Source organism: Dendrobates tinctorius, unplaced genomic scaffold, assembly GCF_039654945.1.
Source record: "Dendrobates tinctorius isolate UK_male_01 unplaced genomic scaffold, ASM3965494v1 ptg000064l, whole genome shotgun sequence".
Classification (NCBI taxonomy): domain Eukaryota; kingdom Metazoa; phylum Chordata; class Amphibia; order Anura; family Dendrobatidae; genus Dendrobates; species Dendrobates tinctorius.
This window is the reverse complement of record NW_027361732.1, coordinates 14,929,519-14,942,667: the sequence shown is the minus strand read 5'-3', so window position 1 is coordinate 14,942,667 and position 13,149 is coordinate 14,929,519. Positions and strand designations below refer to the sequence as shown.

The window sequence follows — 13,149 nt, the reverse complement described above, 5'->3', positions numbered from 1 at the left end:
TCTCTGGTGTATAAGAAAGACATAGCTGTACTGGAGCGGGTGCAGAGAAGAGACACAAGGTTATTAGGGAACTAGGGGGTCTGCAATACCAAGACAGGTTATTACACTTGGGGTTATTTAGTTTGGAAAATCGAAGGCTTAGGGGTGATCTTATTACAATGTATAAATATATACGGGGACAATACAAACACCTTTCTAATGATCTTTTTACTCTTAGACCTGTGACGGGGACAAGGGGGCATCCTCTACGTCTGGAGGAAAGAAGGTTTAACCATACTCACAGACGCGGATTCTTTCCTGTAAGAGCAGTGAGACTATGGAACTCTCTGCCATATGATGTTGTAATGAGTGATTCCCTAATAAAATTTAAGAAGGGACTGGATGCATTTATTGAAAAGTATAATATTACAGGGTATATACACTAGTTTCCTTAATATTGCGTTGATCCAGTGAGCTAGTCTGATTGCCATATGTGAAGTCGTGAAGGAATTTTTTTCCCCAATGTGAAGCTTACTGTTTGCCACATGGGTTTTTTTTTGCCTTCCTCTGGATCAACATGTTAGGGCAAGTTAGGATAGGATATGGGTTGAACTAGATGGACTAAAAGTCTTCCTTCAACCTTAATAACTATGTTACTTTGTTACTAATATGTAGAAAAGCAGTTCAACAAGCAACAATAAGGTAAGATATGGTAACCACAAACAGCAAAACTTTGTCCCCTGCTATTTACATCTTCTCCAAAAGAAACTGCTTGCCTATGTGGTATAAGGAATAATGTGGCTGCAGTAAAAGCTTCTTCACAGTTAGTAAAAATATGCCTCTTTCTTCTCACATTCTTCGCACACACGATGTGAAATTCATTTGTCACCTCAAATTCACACTGTTCAAGAATATACTAAAGAAAGACTAAATTAACACAGAATTTTTGTATCAATAGCCCAATTCAGATCAGCAGAGAGACAACACAGCACAAATGTACAAGATTCCCAGCATTAGTGACCTCGAATATGTCAAATTAGCGCTACATTGGCCAACAACCAACTCTAACAATCAGAATGTAATAAACTGTATCCCAATGACACCAAAATATTCTGAAGCGCTGTACATGGATAACCAGCTGTGCCATTGATCCTGGGGTCCACTGTTCAGCTAAATGAAATATTTTCTGACTCTGTTTCACAAATTTATCTTTGCTGCTACAGTATAATAAACTATATTTGTTAAGTGAATGATGAGAGGTTACATGCTGTACATGCTGCATGAAAAGAGTTATCCACTACTCAGACAACTCCCTTCTCCATCCCTATGCTTTCCTCTTTTAAAATAATAACAATTATACTCACCTCTGTTGCTGGTGCCATTCCAGCAGTGTCAGCACTGGCTTTCCTAGGTATGGTATAACATTATTATGTCACACGATCTCTGTGGTCAATCAGCAGCCGCTTCACTCTCCCTGCCCTCAGACGAATCACATATATCCGAAGGAAGTGAGAGAGCAGTAGCTCTCACTTCCTCCAGGTGTATGTGCTTTGTTTGAAGGAGGGAAGAGTGAAGCCAGTGCTTATTAGCCACAGGGATTGCGTGACACAATTATGTTATGCAATCCCTGGGAAAGCCAGTGCTGACACTGCTGGAATGGCACCAGCAACAGAGGTGAGTATAATTGTTATTATTTTAAAAGGAGAAAACATAGGGATTGAGAAGGGGGTTGTCCGATTAATGTGTAGTACCAATTACTGCTGATGGAGGGGCTCACCCCTAAACAGAGACCCCTCTTCCCCAAGGGATTCATCAGTTCCTCAGATAAGGGAAGAACTGTAATACAGTGATTAAGTGATTCTAGATAATGTCAGTAGTGATTATTTATGATGTTTTCTATGGGAACAGAATCTGGCTTTTTCATGTTTCCCCTGCACTCGGCACATAACATGATGTGGCATTTGTAAGACTCAAGCTTAGTTCAGAATAGATGACTATGAAAGCAAAACGTTATATTTTATAACAATCAATTTTGCTTATTTTATTTTCAATGTGTTTCTGAAAAGCACTATTGAAGGGAGGGCGTCAATACTGAAAGGTCCGAAATGACATCACAGCCACTAATACATCCTTATTCTTGAGCGCTGGCTCTCATGGGAATAGCTGCCCAGCTTTATGAGATCAGATGAGATGAGCGTAACAGCATGACAAGCTTTTCTGATCTCTGATCAAGCTGTCAGGCACTTGTCACATATATCCAGCTGAGATTACATCAGCCTGACACTGGAAATTCAGGCCGTCTTAACTGAGGATGAGATCACCCCCAAGCCTGTCACTGTGCTTTAGTCTATTTTCATAAGTAAATCACATACAAGTATATTAAATCAAACCCCATTTTATATGTGCAGGGTGATTTGAAAACAATGTCTAAATAATCATATGGATCAATTACGACAAGATCTTGGACTTGTGACATTTTCAAATAAAACCAGTATTTCCATACATTATAAATAAAGAAAAATCCAGCTCACCAATATAGACATCTTGCAAATCGGCGCACGGAGCCGCCATGTCGTGGAGTAAAACAATTCCAATGAATAGATTGTCCAACTCAACGATGAAGTGAAAAAACAGATTCTTTATTCACTTAAAACATTCTCAAATAGAGGATGAAACATCAGCATAGATAGTACAGAGCATTGCGTTATCAACGCGTTTCTGGTGTCCAAGCACCCTTAGTCATGAAACGGACAATCTACTCATTGGGATTTCCATACATTCCTTATTGCCTAAAAGTGAACTTGAGAAATGATATAGATCCACAGATATAGGGTCAAATTGTAGGTAAATAGTATTTAAACCCTCGATAGCTAGTTTACTGGAGCAGCAGCTACAGGGAGAAAGTGAAGATAAGGGTCCGGAGCAGGTATTTCTATTTTCGCGAGTGATTACATATTTAAGAGCATATGCCCTTATTTAACGAACAATGGGGGTCCGAACTCTGGAACCCCTGCCAATCCTGAAAATGAAGAAGCCACAACTCTGCTTCAGCACGGTCTTCTTCACACTTTTCCCTCTGCATACAGACATTCCTGGTCACAAGCTGCAGTTCCTTGCTCTGCAGTGGAGCCAAAAGGGTCTTTGTGCAAGGAAAAGTAATGAAGGCAATGCAGTAATGAAGGCAATGCAGTACTGAGGCAGAGAGGTGATTCCTTCACTCTTAGTTTGCAAGAGCCCAAGAGGTAAGACTACAGCGATCAACTTGTAATAGCATATCCTAGCATTATGACATCATGTACTAAGATGGGAATACCCCTATGAGCACTGCAGTATGGAGTATGTACAGCAGTAACACATTACTGCCGGAAGTATTGTAGTATCACAGTACAGTAGTATCATATTACAGCTGACAGTACTTGTACCACATTACAGTGGTATCATATCACAGCTGACATTACTTGTAGTATCACAGTACAGTAGTATCATATTACAGCTGACAGTACTCGCATTATAAAAATACCGTCGACAGTACTTGTGTCACAGTACAGTACTATCACATTACAGCTAACAGTACTTGTAGTATCATTGTACAGTAGTATCATATTACAGCCAACAGTATTTGTAGTATCACAGTACAGTATCATGTTACAGCCGACAGTACTTGAAGTATCACAGTATAGTAGTATCATATTACAGCCGACAGTACTCGCATTATCAAAATACCGTCGACAGTACTTGTATCACAGTGCAGTAATATCACATTACAGCTAACAGTACTTGTAGTATCACATTATAGCTGACAGTACTTGTGGTATCACAGTACAGTAGTATAACATTACAGCTGAGAGTGCTAGTATTACATTACAAGTACTTACAGGAGTTGTCCCATGAACAATGACATTTTAATCAATATATCTTGGAACAATATTAATGTCCACAATTGGATGTGTTTAAAAAAATGTTCCTGTGCTGAGATAATCTTACAAATGTGCCCCTGCTGTGTACTGCGTAATGGCTGTGTCTGACCGTACAGAAACGTGGTCTGATCATACATCTCCTGGGCAGGGGAGGGGAAAGAAAAAAGCAAACAGACAGGACAGCATTAGAAATAATTCTTTCTTTGAGGTAAAACATTTTTAAAAAACAGGCAAGGAAATGTTTTACCTCACAAAAAGAATCAGCTGTGCTATTGGTATATTTTCTTTTGTTTCCTCCCCTGCCCAGGAGCTGTGGTATGATCAGACCATGTCCCTGTACGGTCAGACACAGCCATTACACAGTACACAACAGGGACACATGTATAAGATTATCTCAGCACAGGAACATTTTTTAACACATCCGATTGTGGAAATTATTATTCCAAGATGTATTGATTAAAATCAACTTTAAAATTAACTTTGTCAATGGAAAAACCCTTTTAACTTACACATTATAGTACTACTTATTAGTAGTCTCACATTACAGCAGACAGTACTTGCTCTCAAATTAAAAACAAAAGCCTAAGAGGCAGCGCAGGAAAGTAAGAGAAACTGTTTGACATTTTTTTTTTACCATTCTCATGAATTATTAGATAATTATCATAGCTAATACTGAAATGTTAATGCCCCCATTGCATATTGTGTTTTATATCACTGGCTGTATATAGATCATTTAACTTTCTTTAATGCTCCTATTTTAACTTCTCACAAGATTATAAAACTTCATAGTCATTTAAATGCAATGCAAAAAAAGTTTGTGTAATGAAGAAAAAACAAATGATGAAAGTTTTACCCTTGGGGTAGATTTCTTTTAATGGCACATCTGTAGAAGACACAGCTCGGACCACTTGGTTGGCCTCTAATAAATTCACACAATTGGTTCTCTTTAAGTTTGCAAATTTGGTTGGCTGGAAAAAGTGATCACTACTCGGAGAACCTGCTGGATTGCCTAGAGGATGTTTTCTCTTCCAGCTGTAAACTTCACTAGGAGACTGCAATAAAAAAGAACAAATAAAATGCACAGCAAATGTTATGGCAATAAGCATTTATTCCAGAGGCCATGGCTTTCCCCAGAGCTCAGGAGTCCGATCTGCACTGAGCTGATAGTATTAATACAGTAAGCTCGCACCATTGTGTGGATTTCCACCACTGTGGAGATCGGCTTTCACACTTAGACATTCTGGCTTAAAGCCCCTGTCACACATAACGATCTCGCTAGCGAGATCGCTGCTGAGTCACAAGTTTTGTGACGCAACAGCGGTCTTACCAGCGAGATCGCTGTGTGTGACAGGTATCAGCAACCGGCCCCCCTGCCGGGTATCACTGATAGTCCTAGAATGGCCAGGACATTTTTTTGATCGCTGGTCTCCCACTGGCCAGCATGCATCGCTGCGTGTGGCAGGCGGGAGATCAGCGATCAGTGAGCTGGAAACCAAGGTAAACATCGGGTTTCTAAGCGCCGCGCGGTGCTTAGAAACCCAATGTGTACTTTGGTTACCAGCTCCCTGCACCAGAGCGCTGGTAACTAAGGTACACAGTGGGTAACTAAGCAACGTGCGTTGCTTGTTACCCGCGTGTCGCTGTCCTGATCGCTGGTGAAGCTGCCTGTTTGGCAGCTCACCAGCGATCATGTAGCTGACACACCAGTGATCCCGACAAGTTCACATCTTTGTCGGGATAGCTGGTGAGTCGCTATGTGTGACGGGGCCCTAAGAATCACAGAATAAGCAGAACGTTTTCATTCATGATGCATATTACACATACTCTAGAAAGATATATCTGGAACTAATCCAGATGCACTGCACTATTATTTCCACCTTACAAAGGAGTTTTTTTTTTTTTAGATGAGATTTTAAATCTAAATGTACAGGCCATATGGTACAAATATATTATAAAAAATAATAATACAGTAAATTCATTTTACATAAAATGCAATAATAAGCGCTATTTATGGTACCAATGGCAGTAATAGTTGTCTTCTAGAGATGAATGGTCCAGAGGCCACGTCTGTAATCCATAGATGCCAGACCAAAGGCCGACAAACCTCCTCCTACCTTCTGATTAGCATGGCAAGAAAGTCATCATCATTGCTGCATGATGCCCGTTTTACATCAATCTGGACCTAATAATCAGAAAAAGAGCCATGGATCTCAACAGGCAGGAAGAGGTTCGAAAGGCTTTGGTTTGGTGACTATGGACTTCCAACATAGTCTCTAGATCACAATTCTGAAAATATCTTTGACTTCTCATTATTAGTACTTAAAATAGTAATATGATTCTGTAATGTCCATTAACTACACAGACACATATGGCATGTCAATGAAATATGCTGTATACAGAGCATATACTCCACAACGCACAGTTTGCTTTGCCTCTTCAGAATTCTTTCCATGGACGTGTATGGCATTTATGGGAACAAACCAGTCCATTCCCTGTATAACTTGCTGCCTGCAGAGTGGACTGCAAAGACGCGATAATAGCGTCACATTCAAATGTAGAATGCACTGGTTTGAGCCAACTTCACTTTTATAGCTCTTACCATAAGGTCAGGAAATCCTACTACTATAGAGGCATAGTGATTTTCATCCGAAAATATCCTATTAGGAGAGGTGATCTTCCGGTTAATCGCTGCGCTCAGGTTCTCAGGAGGCAGCTGATCACTGGAAATGACTTGCAGATTGCTGGGCTCCAAACCTGGACAAAAAGGTGGGAAACTCAGTTTTCATCTCCTGCTTATTATTATTTAGTGCACTATTTGGACCCTACATCGTATATAAATACTAAACCCCAATATATTAAATGTAGCCATGACCAAGTACAAACAACAAGTGCTATACTGTAAGTTACTTGCTTTAGGAAATTTCACTACCAAACAATATGTAAAGTAATCCAAACAGCATACGTTACACAATGTAGTTTTTATACGGAGCACACTATTTACTGCTACATTAAATACCTGCATTCACTCCAAAACCAGCACTCGCTGCTTCCTCTTCAAGGGCATGCAATTGGCAAACTTCGGTGTCCTCAGCGTCCATGTGTAAAGGAGTGGTCAGAAGAAATTTCCTGCAGGTTTCCGAATAAGAAAACGGACATTATATATTGAAAATATACAACAGTTTGTGACCGACACTGTAGTTTACAAATCCAGAAGCAATGATACAGAGGTAGAGCTTCAGAAACTAAAGCTTAAATTGGCTGACATAGAAGATAGGTCAAGACGAAATAACATCAAAATTAGGGGTATTTCGGAGAATGTTACCCCTAACAGACTTCCTGATTATATTAAATCGGTCTTCAAACACATGCTGCCAAATTTATCTGATTCTGATTTAATAGTGGACCGTATCCATAGGCTGCCAAAACCATCTAATATCCCAAGAGAATTACCAAGAGACACAATAATGCGGATTCACTTTTACCATATCAAGGAAAGGATACAGAACTATATCAAAGTAAAAAAGGGCTTCCCAGAACCTTATGGTCATCTTAAGTTATTCTCTGACCTCTCCAAAGAGACTAATGAGGGAAGAAAGCTTTTTAGACCCATTACATCAGTCTTAAGAGACAAAGAAATCCCTTATAAGTGGGGTTTCCCTCAAACTGTTGATCAATTTTAAAGGAAAGACATCTGTCTTATTCTCACCGAAAGATGGGTATGAATACCTGAAGATGAATGGCTTTGCGCTTCATTCGGGCAAAAATGGTTCTCCAGGCTCCAGACATGTTACTTGAGATCTAAAATGTATATTCTGATCTAACATTTTATGCAGCCTGAATTGGCTATTGTTTAATATTTCATGATGCTTTAAGTGTTTTAGTTTTCAGTGGCGCGCTAAGTTTAGATTGGGCCATTTTATTCTTACATTAGAGGCTGTTTCCTCGGATAGTGCACCACACGGACTTTTCCCCCACACCAGAAGGAGAATCCGTGGTGTAGGATTCCTTCTAGAGATTTGTATTTTGTGTTTATTTGTTTCATAGTTTGTAGTTTATTTTTATACAAAAGCCCTTAGTTTTCTTTGTAGTTAACCAACGGTCCATTGTTTAGTAATATGACTATTAAGTTGTGTTCTTATAATATTTTTAAGGGACTTAATAGTCCTAATAAACGCTTTACCATCCAGAGAGAAATTTTCAAATCTTTAGCAGACATAGTTTGTTTACAAGAGTCAAAGCTTAAACTAAATAATCACCCAGAATTTTCTGTACGAAATTACCCTATTAGTTTTGAGTTGTCAAGTTCCTCAAAGAAGGCGGGAGTCATCACTATGATAAGGAATTCTTTATCTTTTGAATTGTTAGAAGATGTTTCTGATATTAATGGACACTACCATACCTGGGTTTGTAATCTAAACTCTCAAATGTACACAATAGTTAATCTATACGTCCCAAATATGGGTCAAATTACATTTTTAAATAAAATAATTAAAAAAGTTGATCAAATTAAAAAGAGGTATTTTACTGATGTTAGGAGACTATAATATTGTACCAGATAACAGTCTTGATTCCTCCTCTACTAATAGATGCAAATCTCCCTCACTAAATTGTTGGATTTCTAAGAATCAATTATTTGACTCATTTAGATGTCTTCATTCCACATCGAAGGAATATTCCTATTTCTCTGACACTCATTTATCTGCTTCAAGGATAGATCTTATCCTGACAGATATATTTTCCCTCCCTAGATTCAAATCCACTTCTATAGTGAGTAAAGGGGGTTTTACACTAAGCAATATCGCTAGCAATATCGCTAAAACGTCACTGATTTTGAGACGTTATAGCGATATTGCTAGCGATATCGCTATGTGTGATACTTACCAGCGACCGGCTCCCCCGCTGCTCATCGCTGATCGCGCGAGAATGTCCGGCTCCATTTCTCGTCGGGCGCTTCCTGCTGAGACTTCCTGCTGTGACGACGAGCGACGCTGGACGCGGGCGGGAGGACGCAGGATCGCTGTGTGTGAATGGTAAGTATCGTGCGCTGCGTCGCTGCTGCATCGCTGTGAGATCTTTCTGTATGAAAGCTCACTAGCGATCATTTAGCGATGCACCAGCGATCCTGACCGGGTCGGATCGCTGGTTGGATCGCTGGTGCATCGCTAAATGTAAAAGGGCCTTAAGACTGTTTCTGACCATGCCACATTGTTTGCTGAATTTGAAGAAGGCCATACAATTAACAATCAATTTTTATGGAAGTGCAATTCCTCAATATTTCAAAATTCCAAATATCATAAAGAAATTTCACTGGCCCTAACTAATTATTTTAGAGAAAACCCTTTTGATTCTACTAAGCCCTTTTTACAGTGGAATGCTCATAAAGCGGTCATTAGAGGTACCTTAATACAAATCTCATCTAAAATAAAAAAATTCAACAGAAATAAAATCAAGGAATTACAGTCCATGATTAAAGATAAGGAACTGTCTCTGACTAAAGGCCCCTTTACATTTAGCGATGCACCTGCGATCCTGACCACGATACGACCCGGTCAGGATCGCTGGTGCATCGTTAAATGGTCGCTAGTGAGCTGCCACACAGGCAGATCGCACAGCGATGCAGCAGCGATACAGCGGTCGTTACTTACCTTTCAGACGAGGCAATCCTGACGTCCTCACGTCCGCATCCACGCGTCGCTCGTCGGCGCCAGCAGTAAGCGCCCGACGAGAAATGGAGCTGCGCGATCAGCGAGAGACAGCGGGGGAGCCGGTCGGAGGTAAGTATCACACATAGCGATATGGCTAGCGATATCGCTGCTGCGTCACCAAATCGGTGATGCTTTAGCGATATTGCTAGCGATATCGCTATGTGTAAAACCCCCTTTATATTTCTTCCCCTTGTCCCAAAATAAAAGCAGATCTATTAAAATTAAGAATGAATTGAAAGCCACTATATTCTCTTTTTACGACTCAGCAGTCAAAAACTCCAAATTTAAATATTACATGTCTTTAAACAAGCCATCTAAATTTATATTCAACAGAATCAAAAAACAAAGAATTCGAAACAGGATTGATAAGATTACTACCCCCAAAGGAATTACACTTCTATACCCACAAAAAATTGTTAATTCATTTGCAGAGTTCTATAAAAAAATTATATAATTTAAATGAGAATCCCTCCCATCCTATTCCCAATGAGAAAACAATTAAAGATTTTTTATCCTCAATAAATCTTCCTAAGATTACTATGGATGATTTGGAGTTTCTATCCTCTCCTTTTAATGACGAGGAAACATGTACTATTATAAAACAACTTCACTCCCATAAAGCGCCTGGTCCTGATGAATATAGTAATAACTATTATAAATCTTTCAGCAAGATTCTGGTACCCCATTTAGCGCAGATTTTTAATGCTGCTGCATCTACAGGTGCATTCCCGAAAGAAAATCTTGAAGCTAATATAATTCTTATTCCTAAACCAAACTTAAACCCAGACCAAATAATAAATTATAGGTCCACTAGATTATGGCCCGATGCTATCGCATCGGGAGGATGCGATAGCATCACACCTCTTGCCATGTTAACCCTCAACACACACACTCCTCAACAAACACTCCTCTCACCTTTCACCATCTCCACTCACATCCACTCACTCCTTCACTCCACATACGACCCCTTCTCTCACTCCGTCTCTCATACTCACGCCGTCATCGCCGCTGCTCCACGATCCCCGACATCTTCTTCCGCCGGCGCCATCCTGGATCCAGACGTCCTTCCACGCCAGTGACATGTTCTTGCGGCAACGCCATCTTGAGTATCGTGAAATCCCGCGATACTCAAGATGGCGTCGACGGAAGAACATGTCGCCGGCGTGGACGATGTCGGGATCCAAAATGGCGTCGGCGAAATCTCGCGAGTTTTCGCCGACGCCATTTTGGATCCCGACGTCGTCCTCGCCGGCGACATGTTCTTGCGGCGACGCCATCTTGAGTATCGCGGCATTTCGCCGATCCAAAATGGCGTCGCCGCAAGAACATGTCGCCGGCGTGGACGACGTCGGGATCCAAAATGGCGTCGGCGAAAACTCGCGAGATTTCGCAGACGCCATTTTGGATCCCGACGGCATCTACGCTGGCGACATGCTCTTGCGGCGATGCCACCTTGAGTATCGCGGGATTTCACGATACTCAAGATGGCGTCGCCGCAAAAACATGTCGCCGGCGTGGAGGACGTCTGGATCCAGGATGGCGCCGGCGGAAGAAGATGTCGGGGATCGTGGATCAGCGGCGATGACGGCGTGAGTATGAGAGATGGAGTGAGAGAAGGGGTTGTATGTGGAGTGAAAGAGTGAGTGGACGTGAGTGGAGATGGTGAAAGGTGAGAGGAGTGTGTGTTGAGGAGTGTGTGTGTTGAGGAGGAGTGGTGTGTTGAGGGTTAACATGGAAAGAGGTGTGCGGTGACGTCACCGGTTACAAATGGACGGAAGTTGTTACAACCGGAAGCTGCGTAGGGCATTTATTATTATAGATTTCCCTCATTAATACTGATTTAAAAATTTATTCCAAGATCATTGCTAATAGACTGAATTGTATTCTGCCCAGTATAATTTCAAACGATCAAATTGGTTTTATAAAACACAGACAGTCTGTTGAAGGTACCAGACGATTAATAAGCATAATTAAATTAATAAATTCCCAAAAACTTTGTTCTGCTGTGATTTCCTTAGATGCTGAAAAGGCATTTGATCGCTTGAATTGGAATTATTTAAATTGTACTAAACAAAAACTCGGTTTTAATATCCCCTGTATTACAAAAATTATGGCCCTTTATTCCAATCCACAAGCAAGAATTTATGTTAATAATCATCTTTCTACCCCTTTTAAAATTACTAATGGAACTAGACAGGCATGCCCACTTTCTCCTTTATTATTTGCTTTAACAGTAGAGCCCCTTGCTCAATTAATTAGGGATGAGCAAGATATTAAAGGAATTAGTACTAACTCCAGAGACTATAAAATTAGTTTATACGCTGATAATATTTTATTAACCCTGACAGATCCATTTAAATCCATCAATAAAATTCAAAATTTACTCAATGAATTCTCTTTTATCTCATATTTTAAAATAAATGTCACCAAATCTAAAATTCTACATTTTAATTTAAACTCTTCTCAAATTGAAGAAGTTAAAAACATATCCCCATGGAGCTGGGCAGAGAAAGACTTTGTATATCTAGGTTTAAAGTTTTCTAGGGATATTAACTCTTTGATCTCTACTAATCTCAATGATCTTATTAATTCTATTATTAAGTGCTTTTAATACCATACAGCCAGGTCTACTGAGAGACAAGTTGGGCCTTGCTGGCGTGGACCTCCATCTCTCCACCTGGATCCTTAACTACCTCACGAACCAACCTCAGTTTGTAAAGGTTCGGGACAGTGTGTCAGACACGGTGATCTGCAATACAGGGGCACCTCAAGGTACAGTTCTTGCCCCTTTTCTCTTCACACTGTACACTGCGGATTTTAAGTGCAACTCATCTAGCTGCTACTTGCAGAAGTATTCTGATGACTCTGCAATAGTAGGCCTCATCACAGGAGGAGATGAAAGAGAGTACAGTGATACTAACCAAGCTTTTGTGGAGTGGTGTCAGAGGAACCACCTTAGGATTAATTCCGGGAAGACCAAGGAATTGGTGGTGGACTTTCGCAAGGGAAAAAATCCACCAGTAGTGGTGAACATTCAGGGAAATGACATTGAGATAGTCGACACCTATAAGTACCTTGGTGTGATCCTCAATAATAAGCTTGACTGGGCCCATCACTTGGATGCAGTGTACAGGAAGGGCCACAGTAGGCTTTATCTGCTCAGAAGGCTGAGAGCTTTCGGAGTTAGGGGGGCACTCCTTGCATCCTTCTTCAACTCTGTTGTGGCATCAGTCATCTTCTTTGGTGTGGCGTGCTGGGGTAGTGGCATATCAACCAGGGACAGGAATAGGCTGGACAAACTGATTAGAAGGGCCAGCTCTGTCCTGGGATGCCCCCTTGATCCAGTTCAGGAAGTAGGCGACAGGAGGATACTGGCCAAGGTGAGCTACATGGTGCAGAGTGATTCCCATCCCATGCATGAGACCGTGACAAAGATGTGCAGTACTGTCAGTGACCGGCTAGTTCATCCTAAATGTGAGAGGGAGCGCTATCGAAAGTCCTTCCTTCCCGCTGCAGTTAGGCTGTATAACCAGTACTGTCCAAAACGG

At 40.8% G+C, this 13,149-nt stretch overlaps 1 protein-coding gene across 2 annotated transcripts in view; it reads right to left on the bottom strand.

Moving 5' to 3' along the window:
- Nucleotides 1–13,149, bottom strand: part of VWA8 (von Willebrand factor A domain containing 8) — a 670,166-nt gene that overhangs the window by 265,724 nt on the left and 391,293 nt on the right. For both annotated transcript variants that reach the window (XM_073580317.1, XM_073580318.1), the window contains exons 34-36: nucleotides 6,913–7,022; nucleotides 6,496–6,650; nucleotides 4,750–4,948 (exon numbers count right to left, since the gene is read on the bottom strand). In XM_073580317.1, coding sequence (XP_073436418.1) covers nucleotides 4,750–4,948; nucleotides 6,496–6,650; nucleotides 6,913–7,022 — 464 coding nt within the window. The remainder of the gene's footprint in view (nucleotides 1–4,749; nucleotides 4,949–6,495; nucleotides 6,651–6,912; nucleotides 7,023–13,149) is intronic.